General features: G+C 43.5%; 1 protein-coding gene and 3 pseudogenes across 2 annotated transcripts in view; 2 read left to right on the forward strand and 2 right to left on the reverse strand.

The window, feature by feature from the left end:
* Positions 1 to 24,713, reverse strand: part of SNAP91 (synaptosome associated protein 91) — a 346,885-nt gene that overhangs the window by 208,121 nt on the left and 114,051 nt on the right. For both annotated transcript variants that reach the window (XM_063916907.1, XM_063916906.1), the window contains exons 3-4: positions 19,981 to 20,123; positions 17,599 to 17,674 (exon numbers count right to left, since the gene is read on the reverse strand). In XM_063916907.1, coding sequence (XP_063772977.1) covers positions 17,599 to 17,674; positions 19,981 to 20,123 — 219 coding nt within the window. The remainder of the gene's footprint in view (positions 1 to 17,598; positions 17,675 to 19,980; positions 20,124 to 24,713) is intronic.
* LOC134913599 (5S ribosomal RNA) lies at positions 1,042 to 1,160 on the reverse strand (annotated as a pseudogene).
* LOC134913183 (5S ribosomal RNA) lies at positions 1,903 to 2,024 on the forward strand (annotated as a pseudogene).
* Positions 21,260 to 21,378, forward strand: LOC134913173 (5S ribosomal RNA; annotated as a pseudogene).

Here is a 24,713-nt window from a genome sequence, read left to right on the forward strand (position 1 = left end):
CTATTTCTATTGCCAATCTAACGGTGCACGTAATTTACGTATTGGACTCTCTACACATATAGGAGACTCTTGCTTACTGGATTCTTTTGCAACAAAGGGCATTCTTTGGAATGGACTCCTTCTACTGTATTACTAATATACGTCCTGACCCAGTATTTAGGGTAATCTATTCCTTTTTTAATCACATGAACTCATGTTGTTGAATGTATATTATTGTGGCTATTATTAAATGGTCTTTTTTAATTGATACATTTGGAAATTAATTATCACGGTTCTTTCCAATTTTGAGCGCAGCCTCCATTTTGTTGTATTCTACCGTACCACTTGAGCAGCATTGTACAGTAATGGGTGGGGGTTTTTGGGATCTGCACTGGACCAGATTGTTACCAAATGAGGCAAAAAATGACAAGAATGATAAGAATGGTGACCAACATAAAGCTACCAACTTTGCCTTTTGGGCTTTTAGGGTAGAACTGGGTTGGCGGTGCTCCCAGACATTAGTTCAGATCAAACTATGAAAGGGTTGTTATGCAGAGAAGCAAAAGAGGGACTGTTTTTGTGTCTCTCTGGGGCACACTTAGTTTAATTAGACTAATTGATGAATTTGTGAAAATTAGACAATGTATATGTAAAGATAAAACTTAACTTTTAATTATAAATTTTAAACAGACGAGAACAATAGTAAAAATGTTGCTGTGTATGTCAGCAAAATTGATTAAGACAAGTATTAAATACAATTACAAATAAGAAGATATGTTACTCACTGGGTGTACCGTAGGTGGCAGAAGATTTGTCTGCACACCCACTGGATATTGAGCGAGTGTTAATGTTCGACGTTTGTCCAAGGCGAAATGATGGAAATTCTTGTTATCTCCATCCACTTGTGAATAGATATACACCTGTATATTCATAAGAGAAATTCAAGATGAACCGGCTTTTAAGAATCCGGGCTCCTGGTGGACTAGTCAGCTTAGGTAAGTATGCGACAAAAAAAATCGCTGGTGGTGGATTTTTTCTAATCGGCAGAAGGTAAATTCCTTGATACTACAGTACCCAGTATTCCCAGAGGGTCACCCTTTCTGGTACTAACCAGGCCCAATGCTGCTTGGCTTCCAAGATCAGACGAGATCGGGCATGTCCAGCATGGTATGACTGTAGAAAGACAGGTAAGTGCCTATCCGCTGGGGGAGGGCTGCTGCTGCTACTTGAGCTGATTAGGACAAAATAATCTGAAAATATTGCCCAAGAAGCAGCATATGCCCTTATTGCTGAATTGTATCTTGGAATTGGAGGTGCTGTAAGGATTCACCCTTATGTAAATTTCCAAAAGCACATTGAATATATTAGAAAATCATGAAAATTGAATATATCAACGCAGTAATGTAGCCTGAGTAAATGATCAGGAAATGTTGAAGTTGCAGTCAAATTACTACAAAAATAATATATGCTGAGAGCATGCAATTTTACAAAAAATGCAGCACAAAAAGCTGCCTAAACTGCTGTCTGTCTGCTGTAGAGAAAAGACAAAACAAAAGTATTGCAGTGATCACAGAGATAGATTGCTGAGTGGGTTTCTTAACCCACTCAGCAATCTATCTCTGTGATCACTGCAATACTTTTGCATGCTCTCAGCATATATTATTTTTGTAGTAATTTGACTGCAACTTCAACATTTCCTGATCATTTACTCAGGCTACATTACTGCGTTGATATATTCAATTTTCATGATTTTCTATTGGAAATTTACATAAGGGTGAATCCTTACAGCACCTCCAATTCCAAGATACAATTCAACAATAAGGGCATACGCTGCTTCTTGGGCAATATTTTCAGATTATTTTGTCCTAATCAGCTCAAGTAGCAGCAGCAGCCCTTCCCCAGCGGATAGGCACTTACCTGTCTTTCTACAGTCATACCATGCTGCTGGACATGCCCGATCTCGTCTGATCTTGGAAGCCAAGCAGCATTGGGCCTGGTTAGTACCAGAAAGGGTGACCCTCTGGGAATACTGGGTACTGTAGTATCAAGGAATTTACCTTCTGCCGATTAGAAAATATCCACCACCAGCGATTTTTTTTGTAGCATACTTACCTAAGCTGACTAGTCCACCAGGAGCCCGGATTCTTAAAAGCCGGTTCATCTTGAATTTCTCTTATGAATATACAGGTGTATATCTATTCATAAGTGGATGGAGATAACAAGAATTTCCATAATATCGCCTTGGACAAACGTCGAACATTAACACTCGCTCAATATCCAGTGGGTGTGCAGACAAATCTTCTGCCACCTACGGTACACCCAGTGAGTAACATATCTTCTTATTTGTAATTGTATTTAATACTTGTCTTAATCAATTTTGCTGACATACACAGCAACATTTTTACTATTGTTCTCGTCTGTTTAAAAATTAATAATTAAAAGTTACGTTTTATCTTTACATATACATTGTCTAATTTTCACAAATTTATCAATTAGTCTAATTAAACTAAGTGTGCCCCAGAGAGACACAAAAACAGTCCCTCTTTTGCTTCTCTGCAAAACAACCCTTTCACAGCATTGTACAGTCACTGTGAACTGGCAAATCAAACAATGCCTGCCTCAAGTGCAGGAAGTAATTTCCAGGCACTGTCCAAGAACTCACGTTCGTGGTGCCTTTCTTCATCACGACAATGCACCTGTCCACAAGTCCAGGAAAAAGGTGAATTTTCTGGTCCATGAATGCATCCAGAAGCTTGGTCATCTACCGTACAGTCCAAACCTGGCCTCTTGCGACTTTTTCGTGTTCCCACAAATCAAATCCAAGATGCGTGGGATTTGTTTTGAGTCACCGGAAGCTGCAGTGGAAACCTTCATCTAGTATGTTGAAGGCATACCTGCTTTGGGCTGGTGCCGCTGCTTCAAAAAGTGGTTTAAGCGCACGCAACTTTACATATAGACTCCTCTGGCGAATACTTTGAAAAAAATGTAATGGTCACTTTGTTTGTAAATAGAATACTTTTTGTGCATCCGGAAATTTATTGCACACCCCTTGTACTAGGCAATCCAAATAAGCTTCATCTTTCAAATCATAGGTGGTTATAATCATTTTTTTCTGTTGCAGTTTTATTTCTCTTTGTGTGACACAAATTCATTAAAAATTGTGAGATTTCCAATAGGATTGAATTACACAAAAACAAGTGCTCATGTATGTTAGCACCTTGAGCTTCTCAAGTACTGCTTCAAAACACTTTCAAATAATCCAAGACTGAAGGTACTGTGACACCACAAGAGCAGAGACGGAGACTTTACATATGGTGGAGTCATACTCTCACACCTATGGTATCTGGTATATTGTTAGTACAGTTCTAAAAACAGAATTTATAATTTTATAACACAGAACATGTACAGACAGACAGACTGATTACATAATCTGGTAGGCAGGATAAAGGAGGCAGTGGCAATAGATTTGTTTTTCAACCCATTTACCTGCTCAGTGCAAATGATGTTAAATGTGTCTTAAGGTGGGTACACACCAATAGATATATCTGCAGATCAATTGATCTGCAGATATATCTATGGATGGATCGGGCAGTTGAGCATACACACTGCCCGATCCGTCGGGGACTGACGTCATAAACTGGGCGGGCGTGTACACACGCCCGCCCAGTTCAGCTGTCAATCACCGGCGGCCACCGCAGCATGTGTACGGGCGGCCGGCCGACCGCCCCGTACACACACAGCGACGCGCCAATATATCGGTAGATATATTGGCCGTCGGCTGTGCTGCCGACGCAATACGACTGAACGACGGAGTTCACAGACGTATCGGCCGTACACACTGGCCGACGGTAACGCGATATATCAGCCGTTCAAGAGAACGGCCGATATATCGGCCAGTGTGTACGGGCCTTTACACTTAGGGAGAGATTCAAAATGTTTGAAAAGTCAGTTGGGAGTCTAATAGACAGGAAGAAACGGACACCAAACCAACTTTTCAAACATTTGAATCTCCCCCTTAGGGTAGGAATGTCTTGAGGTAAATGCTATAATCTTAAAATAAGTTGGATAATACTGTATTTCTAAAACAGCTTTTGCAATGTCCATAGTATTATAACCAAACACTGCACAATCAAGCTTATAATGCAGATTCCCCATGGGGCTTACAAGCCTTCCCCTTGTGCTGGAGTAAAGTACTTTCACATTACGTTTTTTTTTTTATCCAAACATGCTGTTTAAAATAAAGTGTGCAACAACTTTAACCAAAGTTGAGGACTTAATAATAATAAACAATCACATCGATCTAACCCATTATATAAATTAAAAAATATAGTACTTAACAAAATGTCAGGAGTTTAAACAGTTGGAATGCCACTTTCTGTATTATGGCCGTCGGCATCCTGGCTGTTAGGATCCCGTACCCAACCCATGTGTACTTCATGACCAACCCAATTTTCACATTTTGGCGATGTGCCCATTTTAAGGAAAATAACATTTATGCCATAGCCCACCAAAAATCAATTTAAATCATTCTCAAATAAGATGTTATTAGCATAGTGGATCAGTAGCATAGTAGAACATACATTTTTTTTTCACTGGCATTTTTACCCACTAGTCCTCCCAAGCTATGTAAAGTAAATGGTGTATTTAGATAATGATATTTTATACAAGGTCTTTGTGTAAATCAGGCATTCCCAACCTGTGCCCTCAAGCCACACTAACCGTGCAGGTTTTAGGGATATCCAGGCTTCCGCACATATGGTTAAATCAAAATAACTGAGGTACTAATTAAGTCACCTGTGCTCAAGCATGGATATCACTAAAACCTGGACTGTTAGTGTGCCTTGAGGACCAAGGTTGGGAATGCCTGATTTAAATGTTTTGCGTTGGGCCTGATTCAGAAGTTGTAGTAGTGCCGACACAGCAGCAATCTTTTTTGTAATAGAACCGCGAGGCATCGCACGTGTAGCAGCCACCCACTAGTGAACAGAGATACCCACCAAAGCCATTCCAACATGCTCAACAATGGTATGGTCCATCGCTACTGCGACACAAATGTGGCTGCAGGAGTTGCTACGCTGGAGCCATGTTTTATGCTTACGAGTTTGTAGTCGCGCACCAAGACACACCCTGAAAACTGTCACAACACCCCTGCATTTTTGCAGATACTCCCCGTTACTTCCCATAAACGGCTTATTCCTGTCAATGTACGGTTCAATAGATCTACATTGAAAAGATAGACAGTCAATAGGTCCACCCCAAATGGTCGACAGGGACAAAAGGTCAAAAAAAAAAAAAAAATGGTCAACACAGAAAAATGGTTGACACAGAAAAGTGTACCCTCGTAGGCATGCTTCGCTAGCCATGCTTCGGGCGAAGTGGGTTCTATTCCCATTCATGAAAATTGGGGGGGTGGAACAAAAAATAGGATTTTAATACCTACTGGTAAATTCTTTTCTCTTAGTCCGTAGAGGATGCTGGGGTCACTTCATGAACCATGGGGTATAGACGGGATCTGCAAGAGACATGGGCACTTTAAGACTTTCAAAGGGTGTGACCTGGCTCCTCCCTCTATGCCCCTCCTCCAGACTCCAGTTTAAGGAACTGTGCCCAGGGAGAAGGACATTTTGAGGACAGGATTTATTGTTAAATCACGGTGAGCATCTTACCAGCTCACACCACAAGCATGCCGCAGAACGTGGCATTCAATAGAACACAAGCCAACGGCATGAAGAAATTTGCAGCAATATGCTGACAAAACCCGTAACACAACCTATGTGCAACCACAACCAATAATTGCAGATACAGTACGCACTGGGACGGGTGCCCAGCATCCTCTACGGACTAAGAGAAAAGGATTTACCGGTAGGCATTAAAATCCTATTTTCTCATACGTCCTAGAGGATGCTGGGGTCACTTCAAGAACAATGGAATTATACCAAAGCTCTAGAACGGGTGGGAGAGTGCGGATGACTCTGCAGCACCGATTGACCAAACATGAGGTCCTCATCGGCCAGGGTATCAAACTTGTAAAACATAGCAAAGGTGTTTGAACCCGACCAAACATCTGCTCGGCAAAGTTGTCATGCCGAGATCCCCCGGGCATCCACCCAGGACGAGCCCACCTCTCTAGTAGAACGGGCCTTCACCGATTTCAGTAACGGCAATCCAGCCGTGAAATGAGCATGCTGAATCTCACCACAGATCCAGCGCGCAATGGTCTGCTTGGAAGCAGGACACCCAACCTTGTTGGGAGCATACAGGACAAACAGAGTCACTGTTTTCCTAATCTGAGCCGTTCAGGCGACATAATCTTCAAAACTCCAACCTCATCCAGAGACTGACTCAGCGAAGGTGTCCGTAACCACAGGCGCCACAATAGGTCGGTTTCTGTAGAAAAAGGAAACCACCTATGGTAGAAAATGCTGACGTGTCCTCAATTCAGTTCTATCTTCATGGAAGATCAAATAAGGGCTCTTGTGAGACAAGGCCGCCAACTCAGACACCCGCCTTGCAGATGTCAAGGATAACAGGATGGCCACTTTGCAAGTGAAAAAAAGCAACTTCACCTTCTTAAAAGGTTCAAACCCACATGATTGGAGGAACTGCAACACCACATTACTATCCCATGGTGCCACTGGAGGCACAAAGGAAGGTTGGACGCGCAACACGCCTTCCACGCAAGACTGAACTTCCGGAATGGAAGCTAATAGTTTCAGAAAGAACATTGCCAATGCTGAAATCTGGACCTTCATGGAGTCCAACTTCAGTCTGCATTCTCTCCAGCCAGTAGGAAATGGAGAAACCGCATTAACTGAAAACTCTTCCGTTAAAACTTTCTTGGATTCACACTAAGACACATATTTCCTCCAAAACGGTGGTAATGTTTAGACGTTACTCCTTTCCTGGCCTGAATAAGAGTGTGGAATACCCCTTCGGGCTAGGATCCGGGGTGCTCAACAGTTATGCTGTCAACCATAGCCGCGGTAAGTCTAGGTACACGCACGTCATCTACCGTAGTAGGTCCTCGCGAAGAGGAAGAGGCCCAGGATCTTTTAATGAGTAACTCCTGAAGATCTGGGCACCAAGCTGTCCTCGGCTAGTCTGGGGCAATGAAAATTGTCCGACCCCTTTTTCTTTTTATGATCCCGAGAACTTTTGGGATCAGTGGAAGTGGAAGGAATACATACACAGACCGGAATAGCCACTGGGTCACCAGACCATCTACTGCTATTGCCTGATGGTCTGGAACAATATTTCTGAAGCTTCTCGTTGAGACGAGAAGTCATCATGCAGAAAAATTATATATCAAGTATATAATAAACAGGCGCTGAAATGAGTTGTTCCTCCAAGCTGTAGGAGGAAGTCAATCTCCTTAATAAAAGTCACACAAAAAAAAAATCAAAAATATTACAGCGCTTATACAACTGATGCTAATAATGTGTAAATTTAATAATTACAACATACTGATTTACCAAACATATAGATAAAAAATTGATGATAAAATATGAAAATGTCCGCGAATTGGTCTATGAGCATACACTAAGCTCCTCAGAAATAACCTTAATAAGGCAAAGGTCCATACGTTAGTATTCGGACACAAAGTCTAGATTAGACCAGGACTACTATAGTTTGTTACCAAACATGTGTTCCAATGCAGGGATCCGGATACAGGTCTTTAGTTATGGAATGGATTCTGGTTCACAGTCTGTAATGTCCTGCACACTGTGTTCCACTTTAGATGAATCCTGGGAAGTTCATTCCTTATTGGACCAATTGGAATCGGGATCCTGGTTCACTTGTAGCATAAAAATGGGTCGTCCTGGATTTGGAGCCAGTGGGATTTGTCTTAAGTGACATCCAATGGTCTGGAGCAATGTTCACTTACGCGTTTCGCCGCTCCAGGCAGCTTTGTCAAAGGGTGCTTACTTGTCACCTCTACGAAGACTTCTTGGTGGAGGTCCCACACTACCGGATGGAGATCGTGTCTGCTGAGGAAGTCTGCTTCCCAGTTGTCCACTCCCGGAATGAAACTTGCCGACAGAGCCCTTACATGTTTTTCTGCCCAGAGGAGGATCTTTGTCACCTCTGCCATTTCCGCTCTGCTTTTCGTTCTGCCTTGCTGTTACATTGTACAACTGGATCTGCACAGGGTGATCTTGAAGAAGATGTACCGCATGCTGAAGGCCGTTGTAAATGGCTCTCAATTCCAGCACGTTCATGTGAAGGCAGGCTTCCTGACTTTAGTATTTTTTTGGGAAGCTTTTACCCTTGCGTGACAGCTCCCCTTGCATCTGTGGTTACCAGGACCCAGTCCGGAATACTGAACCTGTGTCCCTCTAGTAGGTGCGAGCTGTGGAGCTACCGCAGGAGTGAAATACTGGCTTTCAACGACAGGACTATCTTCCGGTGCATGTGCAGGTGGGATCCACTCTTCCAACAGGTCCCACTGGAATACCCTGGCATGGAACCTGTCAAACTGTACGGCCTCGTACTCCGCCACCATATTTGCACTAATGGATCGACACTTTTGATGGTTTCAAAACTAGTTTTACCATTTTCTGGATTGCCAGAGCCTTTTCCTGAACTTCACTGTCCAGAATCATCCCGAAAAAGTATGATCCAACCGTGTTGTTGGAGTATGGACAAGGAGAGCGCGATGTTTTGTACCAACCGCTCCCTGGATCTCTCCTTTATCAGGAGATCATCTAGATAAGGAATTATATGGACTCCTTGACGCAGGAGCACCATCATCTCCGCCATCACCTTGGTGAAAACCCTCGACGCCGTGGAGAGACCGAGAGGTAACGTCTGGAATTGGTAATGGCAATCCTGAACTGCAAATCTCAGATAAGCCTGGTGAGAAGGATAAATGGGAACCTGCAGGTAAGCATCCTTTACGTCTACAGACATCATGTAGTCCCCCTCCTCCAGACTGGAAGTCACTGCCCTCAGCGATTCCATTTTGAACTTGAATCGTTTCAAGTAGAGATTCAGGTTCTTTAGGTTTAGGATCGGTCTGACCGAGCCGTCCGGCTTCGGAACTACAAAAAGGCTCGAATAAAACCCCTCCCCCTGTTGAAACAAAAAGATACCAGGACTATGACCTGATCCGGACATAATTTTTGGATTGCCGCTGTTACTGCATCTCTTTCTGGAAGAGAAGCTGGCAGGGTCGATTTGAAAAATCGGCATGGGGGAACGTCTTGAAACTCCAGCTTGTATCTCTGGGACACTATCTGCAACACCCAGGGATCCAGGCCAGACAGAATCCAACCTTGGCTGAACAGTTTGAGACGTGCCCCCACCCGAACGGCCTCCCACAAGGGAGCCCCAGCGTAGTGCTGAAGATTTGGCAGAAGTAGGGGTAGAATTCTGCTCCTGGGAACCTGAGGCCACTGTGGACTTCTCTTTTCCCTTGCACTACCTGCAAAGAAGGGGAAACCTCTCGCTTTTTTGTATTTATTGGGTTGAAAGGACTGTATGTGAGAGCAATGTTTTTTTTTGCCGGTGCAGGCGCAGCGGGCAAAAATGTCGCCTTACCTGCGCGGTAGCCGCCGAGACCAGCGCATCTAGTCCATCGCCAAATAAGGCCTGACCTTTATATGGGAGAGCCTCCATATTTCCTTTTGGAATCTACATCCGCTTTCCACTGGCGAATCCACAACGCCCGCCGAACCGATACTGCCATGGTAGCGGCTTGTGAACTCAAGAGTCCTATATCTTTCATCGCTTCTAGCATGTATGCGGCAGCGTCTTTGATATTCCCTAACTTAAGGAGTATCTCATCTTTATCAATCGTGTCAATTTCTGGTGACACGCTATCGGACCATTTTTCAACAGCGCGACTCACCCACGCGCAAATAGTGGGTCTGAGTAGCGTACCATTTGCAACATAAATGGATTTTAATGTAGTCTTCACCTTTCGGTCTGTCGGCTCTTTTAGTAACTCCGTGCCCGATGCCGGGAGAATTACTTTCTTTGTCACCCTGGACAGTGCACTAATCTAACACAGAGGGTGACTGCCGGGCAAGAATATATTAAGCTCATGGGAGGGACTCTTATTAGATCTATTTCCCTGGAGTCCCTTATCCTCGACACAGGACTTAGAGTCTGTGTCGGTATCAATAGCCATAACATTTGTAAATGGACTTTGTGACCCAGGGAGGGTCGCCTGCAGATGGAAGAACAGACTTGCACATATCCAGCATGTAGTATTAGATACAGCCTTATCAAATCACCTATTGATATGATGCATACTACCACGTATTTCTTTAACCCATGCAGGCTCTTGGTGTGTCGGTATCGCCACCACCTTACAACTCTGTCTGCCTCAGACAGGTCACACACGTGTACCACACACACTCACAGACACACTGGGACTTATAGGGAACAGACATCTGTCAGATGGACACAGAGATGAAAAAAACAGCTCACACCCCAGTGCCAAGCACACACATCTGTGAAACATATCTTTGAAAAACAGATCTGCAGTGCTTTTATTATTATAACACAAGCACCATATACCTCTCCCCCCCCCCCACCCCCCGTTTTTGCACCCCGATACATATCAGTAGTGAAGGGAGGACTAGCGTTTCTTGTGAAGAGAAAATGGCACTGATCAGTGTGCTGGCTTAGTGAGGAAGAAGCCCCGCCTCTGTATTGGTGCTCTTCACTCTCTCTTAACTAAATAGTTAATTATACTGGCGGGCGTAGGACAATGTGCCTTTTGCCATAAACCAAAGTTTGATGGTGCCCAAAGCGCCCCCCCTGCGCCCTGCACCCTGCAGTTGTCAGCAGTGTGTGTGTGTGAGAGCTGTGAGGAGGAAGCTCTGCCCCCGTAATGGCGCGCTTCCTTCCCGCAATTTTCCACAAATATTTATATACTGGCGGGGGTTAGGACAGTGCCTTGGCACAAATGTCCCCTCATGCCAGTGTCAGAATGAGGATTTATATGCCCCCCCCCTCCCACCGGGGGCACAAAAGGGGGCTGAAAGCGCAGCACTCCTTTCCCAAACGTCTGAACTTCAGGTAGAGAAGCCAGCTCTTTTTGAAAGAAAATGGATAGGGCCGAAATCTGGACCTTAATGGAACCCAATTTTAGGCCCAAAGTCACTCCTGACTGCAGGAAGTGAAGGAAACGGCCCAGCTGGAATTCCTCCGTAGGGGCATTCCTGGCCTCACACCAAGCAACATATTTTCGCCATATACGGTGATAATGTTGAGTTGTCACGTCCTTCCTAGCCTTTATCAGCGTAGGAATGACCTCATCTGGAATGCCTTTTTCCGCTAGGATCCGGCGTTCAACCGCCATGCCGTCAAACGCAGCCGCGGTAAGTCTAGAAACAGACAGGGCCCTTGTTGCAACAAGTCCTGTCTTAGAGGAAGAGGCCACGGGTCCTCTGTGAGCATTTCTTGCAGATCTGGATACCAAGTCCTTCTTGGCCAATCCGGAACAATGAGTATTGTTCTCACTCCTCTTTTTCTTATGATTCTCAACACCGGAAATACACAGACCGATTGGAACACCCACGGTGTCACCAGAGCGTCTACAGCTATAGCCCGTGGGTCCCTTGACCTGGCGCAATACCTCTGTAGTTTCTTGTTGAGGCGGGATGCCATCATGTCCACCTGTGGCAGTTCCCACCGACTTACAAGCTGTGCGAAGACTTCTTGATGAAGTCCCCACTCCCCCGGGTGGAGGTCGTGCCTGCTGAGGAAGTCTGCTTCCCAGATGTCTACCCCTAGGATGAACACTGCTGACAGTGCGCTAACCTGATTCTCCACCCAGTGAAGAATTCTGGTGGCTTCTGCCATCACCACCCTGCTCTTGTGCCGCCTTGTCGGTTTACATTAGCCACAGCGGTGATGTTGTCTGACTGAATCAGAACTGGTTGACCGCGAAGCAGGGTCTCTGCTTGACGTAGGGCGTTGTAAATGGTCCTTAGTTTCAGGATGTTGATGTGAAGGCAAGTCTCCTGACTTTACCACAGACCTTGGAAATTTCTTCCCAGTGTGACTGCTCCCCTCCCTCGGAGGTTTGCATCCGTGGTCACCAGGACCCAGTCCTGAATGCCGAATCTGCGGCTCTCCAGAAGGTGAGCACTCTGCAGCCACCACAGGAGAGACACCCTGGCCCTGGGGGATAGGGTGATTAACCGATGCATCTGAAGATGTGATCCGGACCATTTGTCCAGTAAGTCCCATTGAAAAGTCCTCGCATGGAACCTGCTGAAGGGAATGGCCTCGTACGATGCCACCATCTTTCCCAGGACTTGAGTGCAGTGATGCACTGACACCTGTTTTGGTTTTATTAGGTCCCTGACCAGTGTCATGAGTTCCTGAACCTTCTCTATCGGGAGATAAACCCTTTTCTGGCCTGTGTCCAGAATCATGCCCAGGAAAGGCAGACGAGTCGTAGGAACCAACTGCGACTTTGTAATATTCAGAATCCAGCTGTGTTGCCGTAACACTTAGAGAACGTGCTACGCTGATCAGCAACTGCTCTCTTTACCTCGCTTTTATGAGGAGATCGTCCAAGTATGGGATAATTGTGACCCCTTGCTTCCGCAGGAGTACCATTATTTCCGCCATTACCTTGATAAATATTCTCGGAGCCGTGGAGAGACCAAACGGCAACGTCTGAAATTGGTAATGACAATCCTGTACCACAAATCTGAGGTACGCCTGATGAGGTGGATAAATGGGGACATGAAGGTATGCATCCTTTATGTCCAGAGACACCATAAAATCCCCCCCTTCCAGGCTTGCAATGACCGCTCTCAGCGATTCCATCTTGAACCGGAACCTTTTTAGGTACATGTTCAGGGATTTTAAATTCAATATGGGTCTGACCGAACCGTCCGGTTTCGGTACCACAAACATAGTCGAATAATAACCCTTTCCTTGTTGAAGGAGGGGAACCTTGACCACCACCTGTTGAAGATACAAATTTGTGAATTGCAGTTAACACTATTTCCCTCTCTGAGGAGGAAGCTGGCAGGGCCGACTTGAGGTATCGGTGAGGGGGCATCTCTTCAAATTCCAGCTTGTATCCCTGAGACACAATATCTATTGCCGAGGGATCCAACTGTGAGTGAACCCACTTGTTGCTGAAATTTCGGAGACGCGCTCTCACCGGGCTTAGCTCCGCCTGTGGAGCCCCAGCGTCATGCGGTGGATTTAGTGGAAGCCGGGGAGGACTTCTGTTCCTGGGAACTAGCTGCGTTGTGCAGCTTCTTTCCTCTGCCCCTGCCTCTGGCAAGAAAGGACGCACCACGGACTTTCTTGTTTTTCTGTGATCGAAAGGACTGCATTTGGTAATACGGTGCTTTCTTAGGTTGTGAGGCAAAAAATTTGACATCCCAGCCGTAGCTGTGGAGACCAGGTCCGAGAGACCATCCCCAAACAATTCCTCACCCTTGTAAGGTAAAACCTCCATGTGCCTTTTTGAGTCAGCATCACCTGTCCATTGCCGAGTCCACAGACCCTTCTGGCAGAAATCGACATAGCATTTATTCTAGAACCTAGTAGGCTAATGTCTCTCTGAGCATCTCTCATATAAAGGATAGCGTCTTTAATATGCCCCAGGGTCATTAATATAGTATCCTTGTCTAAGGTATCAAGTTCCTCAGATAAGGTTACGTCCATGCTGCTACAGCACTACACACCCAGGCTGACGCAATTGCCGGCCTTAGTAAGGTACCTGAATATGTATAAATGTACTTCAGGGTAACCTCCTGTTTGCGATCCGCAGCATCTTTGAGGGTAGCCGTATCCTGTGACGGCAGGCTACCTTCTTGGATAAGCGTGTCAAAGCTTTGTCCACCCTAGGGGAGGATTCCCAGCGTAACCTGTTGGCGGGAAAGGATACGCCATAAGAATCTTTTTTGGAAATCTGCCGTTTTTTTTATCTGGAGATTCCCAAGCCTTTTCACATAACTCATTGAGCTCGTGTGAGGGGAGAAAAATTACCTGCGGCTTCTTTTCCCCATACATATGAACCCTCCTGTCAGGGACTGGGATTTCCTCTGTGATGTGCAACACATCCTTAATAGCTATAATCATATAACGGATGGATTTAGCCAATTTTGGCTGTAACTTTGCATCATCGTAATCGACACTGGAGTCAGATCCATGTCGGTATCCGTGTCAATAATTTGGGATAGTGGGCGCTTCTGAGACCATGTCGACCTCTGCGACATAGGATCAGGCATGGGTTGGGACCCTGACTGTCCTGTGGTGTCCGCTTTGTCTAACCTTTTATACAAGGAATTAACATTATCATTTAAAACCTTCCACATATCCATACAATCAGGTGTCGGTGCCGTTGGCAGAGACACCACATTCATTTGCTCCCGCTCTGCTTCCACATACCCTTCCTCATCAGACATGTCGACACAAGCGTACCGACACCACACACAGGGAATGCCCTTTTTGAAGACAGTTCGCCCACAAGGCCCTTTGGTGAGACAGAGAGAGAGTACCAGCCAGCACACACCCCAGCGCTATAACACCCAGGAATAACACAGTAACTTATGTGCCCCCTCTCTTTTACCCTTTTCTACCGTGATCTGCAGGGGAGAGCCTGGGGAGCTTCTTCTCAGCTGAGAAATTAGAAAAAATGGTGCTGGTGAGTGCTGAGGGAGAAGCCCCGCCCCTTCGACGGCGGGCTTCTGTCACGCTAAAATACATATCTTTTTGGCGGGGGCTCATACATATATACAGTGCCCAACTGTATATATGAGTACTTTTGCCAACAGAGGTTCATATGCTGCCCAGGGCGCCCCCGCCTGCGCCCTGCAGCCTTACAGTGACCGGAGTATGTGAGGTGTGTTTGGAGAAATGGCGCACAGCTGCAGTGCTGTGCGTTACCTTATGTGAAGAACAGTCTCTTCTGCCGCCGATTTCGAAGTCTTCTTGCTTCTCCTACTCACCCGGCTTGTGTCTTCCGGCTCTGCGAGGGGGGCGGCGGTGCAGCTCTGGGATCGGACAACGAGGGTGAGATCCTGTGTACGATCCCTCTGGAGCTAATGGTGTCCAGTAGCCTAAGAAGCAGGACCTAGATCAGAGAGTAGGGCTGCTTCTCTCCCCTCTGTCCCACGATGCAGGGAGTCTGTTGCCAGCAGAGCTCCCTGAAAATAAAAAACCTAACAAAATACTTTCTTACAGCAAGCTCAGGAGAGCTCACTGAACAGCACTCAGCTCGTCCAGGCACAGATTCAAACTGAGGTCTGGAGGAGGGACATAGAGGGAGGAGCCAGAGCACACCAGAATCTAAATTCTTTCATAAAGTGCCCATGTCTCCTGCGGAGCCCGTCTATTCCCCATGGTCCTTACGGAGTCCCCAGCATCCACTAGGACGTTAGAGAAACACTGTCTACCATTTGCATGTCAACCATTTGGAGTTGACCTATTGACTGTCTATCTTTTCAGTGTAGATCTATCAACCGGATACAGATACCTCACTGCAAGCGGCATACCTTGGCGCAAGCGCAGTCTACCAATAATCGCTCAGTTGCGACAGCATCTGAATCAGGCCCACTATGCGGCCACCGTACATGAGAACAATGCCCACAGCCCTACGGTGGAAAGTAGTAGGATTAGGGTAGAAAAAAAATCATTCAATGTGCCCATTTTTGTAGAAGTGAAAGATACTCTTGCAGAAGTTTATAATAAAAGAAAGGTTCGATTAGTTTCCATGATCATAGAACATTTTTAATAAAATATAACATTTGCATTGTTAGTAAATATAATAACAAATCTGTTACAAGAGAAATCCAGCACACACGTCCAGTGAAAGAAAGGTAAATAGAAGGGGGAACTACCTGTACACTGGCTATTATATTTTTATGGAGTAAGAAGAAGGTGGTAATCTGCGCACTGGGGTGTTAAGTATCAGTGGGTCGGGGTGTGCTGAAAGTTAAAGGGGTGTCCAATCCCTATTAATGCAATCTAAAAGAAAAGGATACAACAATGCAAATGACAATGTGGTAACTTAACTGCGCTCAACCTCTGGTAATTGCATGTAGCAAGTTGCTAATAATGACAACACCTTGTACCTACCCCTGTAAGCTTAAACCAATGATGGGCAGTACAAAAATGTATTAAACTACAATAAATGTAATGATTGCTAATAAGACAGGTTGGATGTTCGTTAATATACCATGTATCGTCCTTTTTCATAAATGTAAAGTTCATACAGTTCTCTTGCCTGCTATAGCTAAAGGCGTCCTTTTTGGAATAACCTTTATTCCAAAAAGGACACCTTTAGCTATACATTCTTGTACTGGCCATCATTGGTTTAAGCTTACAGGGGTAGGTACAAGGTGTTGTCATTATTAGCAACTTGCTACATACAATTATCCTTTTCTTTTAGATGACATTTTTATGGTTTCATAAGTGTTCGATGCTCATACTTCAATCAGAGATTCCAGGTATATCAGTGACGTGCGGTGGGGTGAGGCAGAGCCTTTCCTGTCATACTAACGTTTGTGCCAAAGTTTTGACTGAATAAAGTATATGAAAATACAAATAATCTGTTTCAAATATCTTCTTTGCATTATTCTAATCATTTTTATAGCCAAAACGCTGCAGTAAAAAGTCTATGATAGGTGAGGCAGTGCATCACCTGGCTAACTTCTCCGCACATCTCTGATCAAAGCTCACCAAATTCCTAGGAGTTTATACTGCTGCTCCTGTGTATAATGCCCAGATGTACGCTTTGGCTCATATATTGCATGTAAATCTGACTCTGGGGCTAGCCAGTGCCTCCTGAGCAGCCATTTAGCTCACTGCACGTCCCTGATTTTTATTTTATATATATTATATATATAAATAAAGTAGTGGGAGGATAACAAATACCCACTGTAAGCCTAACTACTACAAACCTTTGTATCTGATATAGTAAAAGTCTCAGAATTTGGTATTCACTAGATAAATTATTAAAATAGAAAAGTTGTGTTGAGTAAGGTAAAAGAATTGTGAACTAAAATTAATGAAATAGGAAGCGATAGCACTGAAAAATGGTAATCAAGTATTCTACTAAAAAATATAGGGTCAGATTTATTACGTTCGGTGAAGTGAAAAAGTGGAAGGTGATAAAGGACCAACCAATCAGCTCCTAAAATCGAAGTTACAGGCTGGGTTTGAAAAATGACAGTTAGGAGCTGACTGGCTGGTTCTTTATCACCTTCCAATTTATCACTTCACCAGGCTTAATACATCTGCCCCATAGTCTCTTCAAATCTTTTACTATTATTCCCCTGACAATAGGGTGTGATTTAATGCTACTCTCTCTGGACGTTTTATTTGTGAACAGATCTAGAAAATACTGTAATCAATAAAAGTTTACCATTTATTTGGAAGTTAAAATGGACTACAAAATACTTTTAGAACATGTTGTAAAAAATTCTGTTGTTGTACACCTAAATGGGAAAACATGTGTGAGCTACATAATTGCCTAGCAGAGCATCTTTTCCCTAGGAAGAACCTGCTGTGGAAGAGATTCCTAACAGGTAACAAAGTCAAATATTTATATTTCCTGCTACAATGCATAAATGAACACAATGATAAAAACAAAAAATACTGAACATGCACTAAAGAAAAACATACAATTCTCACCATGTGATCCACTTTTGTCCAAAAAATTGCTAAGGTTAAATAGTGTGTTCCGGGATGCCAAATACTGAATGAATCTCTAAAAAAGAAAAATACAGAATACATAATTTTAAAGAATGTAACATAAGAATATAACATACATAATGCACACTGACATATCTACATCATGTGAATGAGTTGCTAGATATGCATCAATAGACACATACATATAATGTTATATACAAGATTTAAGAAATAAAGGCAAAAATAACCAAATGGTAATGATGAATTGAAATATGCAGATGCCCAAATAAATGTTTTTTTATTTATTTTTTTAGGAAAAAATATTTAAAATCTATAAAATAAACAAATAAAACAAATACAAGTGGGCACAATTAAATAACTGAAAATAAAATGTATAAAAGCTAACAACCTATATAGTCAGGTGCAGGGTCACCTACGTTAGAAGTGTGCAACTTAAAGCGGGAAGGTGGGGGAGGGGGGATTTGTCACATAACAAATTTGACAGATATGCATTACATCCTGTTAGCAGAGTGAATACTACATGGTGATCCTCTTAAGTGTTATCTTGTAAATACTCTACAAAAACAAAGTACTAAATTTCCCTGAATAAACAAGTAGTGAGAAGAAAACACATAGGTAAAAAAAGGAGGATCGGGAGGGGGGGGGGGGGGGGAGGGGGAAGGGGAGGTATGTGAATAATTATATTCAGCTTGAAACAACATCACTTTTCATGGAACTCATTTCTTTTAAGAGCACCAAATAGAATAAACCACCCAGGATTGCACCCCAAACAGCAAAGGTGAATATTAATTCCTGACAATTCCACATGTTGAAAACTTTTGTGACTATTATACAGATTTAAAAAAAAAAAAAGGAGCATAGCTAAAAATAAGTATTCAACTAAAATATTATTAGTATCCTCCTCTTGAAGTCCCAGAAGAATTGCTTAAACAGCTGAAGATGCAGCTGAACAGAATGAATGAGCATCATTCGCCTAGCTATCTCACCCAGTGGTCCTACAGCCGAAATGTTTGTGACAGGATTTACTAGTGATACGTGTCATTTTGACTGAGCCTAAAAGCTTCAGAAAAGCTATAACAATGGGAAGTACATTACCTAAGGTAGACATTGGGGAGACCATGTGGAACCCACTGGGGGCTTCCAAAGACACAAGTCTTCACAAAACAGTACTGTTATGTAGTACATTGTTCTAACTTCTATGTCATTCTTATTTTAAATGTACACTTTATAGACACCTCAGTATGAGAGGTGCACAGGAAAATACACACATTTGCTTTAAATTCAATTTCAATTTAAAAAGCACCTATTTTGCTATTCTGGGTATATTGTATAAATCTCTCTCTCGCTCTCTCAATCTCTCTATATATAAAACACATTTTATTTTATTTTTGCCAGATTTTTTTTTTTTTTTAATGCATCTACTTACAGGAAAAAAAATGTAATGTGGGAGGTACTTTTTTTCTCTCTCCCCCTTTCAGTTAGCAGCGATATTCTGCAGAACATCACGCAATGTTCAGCTGTGTACATATCTGCCAATTACGATAGGCTCAGCATCACTGCTTTTTCTTTATAACCACCACCAAGAAATACTTTGTTTCTCCGATTTAGAATTAATTATCCTTTCCCAAACATCAAAAAGGCAAATTATACATATAGATTTTCATAATAAAAGCTACAATTGATATAGCGTGATTTCTCTTCCTGCCGTTCACAATACCGATGGCGGGATCCCGGCAGACGGAGGCGAGGGGGGGGGGGGGCGGAACAAAGCCCCTTGCGCTCGCCATGCAGGGGGCTCAGTGGCTCCCTGCGCTCGTCACAGGTTATATTCCCACTCTATGTGTGTCATAGACACACACAAGTGGGAATAGTCCCTGTTGGTCGGCATGCTGACCATCGGGATTTTCAGTTGCCGGGATCCCAGCGTCGGTATTGTGATCGGCGGTCTCATAAACATAACCCATGAAGTGTCCTCCTGGTAAAACTCACGCTTGATTGAAAATGACTGTTCAATGTTTTAGAATAATTTGTTCTACAGAGAATGTTTTACATTGGACTTGATACTTAAATTTAGCTTTGGTCAATAAAGTACTCTGCAGCTTCGTGTTCCACCATAGCATTCTCAAAGGTTAGCTCTTCATTTACAATTTCGGAAAACGTCAAGAACTAATTTTCATGTGTTCAGTTCATAAATAATAAGTACAATGGTCTGTATTCGTAAAAACAGAACGCAAATAAGCACACTAAAAAAAGCTACACTAAAATGCAAGTTTGATATCATGCTCATCATGTGCATACATGAATTCTTCTTACAAAATGTTTAAATCTGCTAAAACAATTGAGATATTAGACAAATCTCACCTCATTACCGTGGACCATAAGATGATGAGTTGTGACTAAGGCTTTAAACACAACCACCCAGCTGCTATTTGTAGCTCGTTCAAACAATGTGTCTGCCATTTGAGGGATGTTCACATTTGTCTCATTGGTAGCTTGCATTAAATCTAAGAGAAGAAAAAAGCAAGATGAACTGTAGTTTTGTTTTTGTCTGTGAACTTGATTAAACAGGGAAACAGCATTAACTAACACAATAATTCTTAAAAACAATAACAATTTACATAGTTGCTTTACAATGTTGGTAATTGCTCTATTCGGCAATCTGGACCTCTAGTTGCAAGGAACAACAAAATGAAAGGTCACCGTTGTAATACAATAGTATGCATTTAAAATGAAAATATAGTGAATACTGAATGGCAATCTCATAAGCAAATCAAGTAGTACATTACAGAGGTAATGCCAAGCATTACATGTACTCAAGTAGCTCTGTGGATTTCCAGAAAAGTGGAGGCACACATATGTACCAGTCCAGTACTGCATAATTCTGCCATTAACACCTGCTCGTGCCTGGATAGGAGGGGGTATTCTTACATAGGCATCATACAGTAAATGTGTGCAGGAACAATTATATTTCCCAGAGAATCAAATATTGCCTGCGGGTGGTCAAGTGCAAATATCGGATGTAGAGAATGATGGTCCCCACTCTAAACAGTTTGTGATTGGCTGTCTGCAAATACCACTCTGATGCAGATTGTTGATTTCTTCATCATTGGGGCACATAATATGCATATTTAATCAATTTTTTTTTTTGGGAGGCAGTCAATGTACCGGCTGTCGGGATCCTGGCTGTCAGGATACAAACGCCAGAATCTCCAAACCCGCGAATCCCAACTGCCGGCTGGAATCCCCACTTGGGCAGTGGTCCACGCTACCACCCAAGGGGGAATATAACCCTGTGGCGACTGAAGGTCGGCACCAGGCCTGAAGCATGGCCAGCGCAGGGAGCCCACGAGGGGACACAATGCGTTCACCGTCAGTATCCAGACATCGGTCTACTAACCGCTGGGATCCCGACAGCTGGGATATCATACTGATCCCCTTTATTTCCCCATCATACACAAGACTGGTATTGTTTCTGCAATATAAGAGGTTTCAGAAGTTTTATTCATGTCTAATGGGGAATAGGTTTGCTGCACATAAAACAAAAATGGTTACAAATATGTTAAGAAGTGGAATGCAAGTGTACAGTAAGTGACGTTTGCCTGACATAAGGCACTCTCGTTGGTATGCAGATCGCATAATTCTCTACTATCATACCACGCTGCTAATGCCCGATCTCGTCCGATCTTGGAAGCTAAACAGCATTGGGCTTGGTTAGTACCTGGAAAGGAGACTTCCTGCGAATACCTGGTGTTGTAGAGTAGGATTTATTTTCCTTATCTATGAACTGCGACACCAACAGCAGCATCACCACTAAATTCCTGTATTATTTATTTTCCCTTGTTCATCAATTTCTGTTTCATTCCAATACCTAAACTCTTATCAATATATGTAGTATCCGCCATTTATTCAGGTGTCCATTGTTGGTGACCATCAATTTTTACTATATCAACTTAACATAAGCAGTCCTAATTGGACACATTTATGTTACTCACATGACCACTCCTCGGTCCCATTAATACAGAAATCCTGTACTGGTCAGGGGAAATGGGGGTAAGACAACTATGTGTCTACAACCTTTTCAATCATTCTCAGTAAAAAACGAGACCAGAACATTTTAATATTTTTCTAATTTCTTTACCATGGATACCCAAGATGGGTAAATTTTGTTTTAAACTTCATCATTAAAGTTATGTCTTAAATATCTTTCTATACATATCATTGGAATTTTCCTTCATTGTACAAGAGTGCGACCACACAAGGGGGGTAATTCCAGGTTGATCGCAGCAGGAAATTTTTTAGCAGTTGGGCAAAACCATGTGCACTGCAGGGGGGGGCAGATATAACGTGCAGATAGAGTTAGATTTGGGTGGATTATTTTGTTTCTGTGCAGGGTAAATACTGGCTGCTTTATTTTTACACTGCAATTTAGATTGCAGATTGAACTCCCCACACCCAAATCTCTCTCTCTGCAAATGTTATATCTGCCCCCCCCCCCCCCCTGCAGTGCACATGGTTTTGCCCAACTGCTAAAAAAAAATCCTGCTGCAATCAACTTGGAATTACCCCCAAGAGCCTTCTCTCTTTTCCTTTGTTAATCTATGCACTCTCTGGGTCTGGGCGCAACACCAACTAGGACAGCACCCAATCATAAAAAATTGTGTTTATACATAATTTTTCTTCCCTACTGTCAAGGGTAATTGTCCGATTTTGGTTTTCACATTTATTATTGCATTATAGTGTGCCCGATCGCTCGTTGTTTTGCTATAAGGCAGGTGTAATCTGTTCCAGCCCACTCACTGAATAGTAGTACCACCCACTGAAGTATAAGTGGTCATTCAATTATGTTGGGATGTGAAGTGCAGTGGCACTTATCACAGATACCATAGCCAAACATTGTTCACTTTACTGCACATCCATATGAGCAGTGCTAAGTAAATTCAGTGCGGTCTCGATGTGCCTCCCTTCTGAGCGCTGCCTTGCAACTCAGATGGCATCTCACCAATATCGTATTTAACTGAATTGCCCCCTTAAGAGTCGCAAAGCTACTGCACTAATCTATACCGATTGAGGGCAAAAACTGGTTTATAAACATTGTCAAAGTATAATCAAACAGTATTCTTGTGAATGAATCTACATCTTAGAGCAGAGGTTCCCGATTGTGGTGCCGAGCACAGATGATGAAATCAAAATTGACTAAGGTACTATTTAAGTCACCTGTGGCCAAGCATGGATATACTTAAAACCTTAACCGCTAGGGTGCCTTGAGGACCGTGTTTGGTAACCTCTCAGACAGTACCAATTGCCTTGTGCTTAAATTTGAATTACAATGCATTTTACATTTCATGTAAATAGTCTTTACAGAGATCAAAATTATGATTTGTTGTAACAGATAAGTGGAAAATAAGATTTTAAACCTACCAGTAAATCTTTTTCTCCTAGTCTGTAGAGGATGCTCCGTAAGGATCACGGGGTATAGACGGGCTCCGCAGGAGATATGGGCACTATAAAGAACTTTAGAATGGGTGTGCACTGGCTCCTCCCTCTATGCCCCTCCTCCAGACCTCAGTTAGAGAAACTGTGCCCAGAGGAGATGGACAATACGAGGAAAGGATTTTGTTAATCTAAGGGCAAGATTCATACCAGCCTACACCATCCACACCGTATAACCTGGAATATACGCAGCCAGTTAACAGTATGAACAAAAAAAACAGTATCAGCTAAAGACTGATCTCAACTGTAACATAACCCTTATGAAAGTAACAACTATATACAAGCCTTGCAGATTTTGTCTGCACTGGGATGGGCGCCCAGCATCCTCTACGGACTAGGAGAAAAAGATTTACCGGTAGGTTTAAAATCTTATTTTCTTACGTCCTAGAGGATTCTGGGGACTCCGTAAGGACCATGGGATTTATACCAAAGCTCCAGACCGGGCGGGAGAGTGCGGACGACTCTGCAGCACCGACTGAGCAAACGCAAGGTCCTCATCAGCCAGGGTATCAAACTTACAGAACTTTGCAAAAGTGTTTGAACCTGACCAGGTAGCTGCTCGGCAAAGCTGTAAAGCCAAGACGTCTCGCGCAGCCGCCCAAGAAGAGGCCACCTTCCTAGTGGAATGGGCCTTTACCGAATTTGTTAACGGCAAACCAGCAGTAGAATGAGCCTGCTGAATCGTGTTACAGATCCAGCGAGCAATAGTCTGCTTCGAAGCAGGAGCGCCAACTTTGTTGGCTGCATACAGGACAAACATTGCTTCTGCTTTCCTAACCCGAGCCATCCTGGCTACATACATTTTTAAGGCCTTGACTACATCCAGGGACTTGGAATACTCCAAGTCACCCGTAGCCACAGGCACCACAATAGGTTGGTTCATATGAAATGAAGAAACCACCTTTGGCAAAAATTGAGGACGAGCCCCTATTTGACCTTCCATGTGGCTATAGCAATCCACATGGAAGGTCAAATAGGGGCTCTTGTGAAACAAGGCCGCCAATTCGGACACCCGCCTTGCAGATGCCAAGGCCAACAACATGACCACTTCCAAGTGAGAAATTTAAATTCAACCGTTTGAAGAGGTTCAAACCAGCGAGACTTCAGGAACCGTAACACCACGTTAAGGTCCCAAGGTGCTACTGGGGGCACAAAAGGAAGCTGGATGTGCAGCACTCCCTTTACAAAAGTCTGGACTTCTGGGATAGAAGCCAATTCCTTCTGAAAGAAAATAGACAGGGCCAAAATCTGTACCTTAATGGAGCCTAATTTTAGGCCCATATCCACTCCTGTCTGTAGGAATTGGAGAAAACGGCCCAGATGGAAATCTTCCGTAGGAGCATTCTTGGCTTCACACCAAGAAACATATTTCCTCCAGATACGGTGATAATGTTTTGCAGTCACCTCCTTCCTAGCCTTTATCAGAGTAGGGATGACTTCCTCCGGAATACCTTTCCCAGCTAGGATTCGGTGTTCAACTGCCATGCCGTCAAACGTAACCGCGGTAAGTCTTGGAACACGCAGGGCCCCTGTTGTAACAGGTCCTCCCTGAGAGGAAGAGGCCATGGATCTTCTGTGAGCATCTCCTGAAGATCGGAATACCA

This window comes from Pseudophryne corroboree, chromosome 4 (assembly GCF_028390025.1).
Source record: "Pseudophryne corroboree isolate aPseCor3 chromosome 4, aPseCor3.hap2, whole genome shotgun sequence".
In the NCBI taxonomy this organism is placed as follows: Eukaryota; Metazoa; Chordata; class Amphibia; order Anura; family Myobatrachidae; genus Pseudophryne; species Pseudophryne corroboree.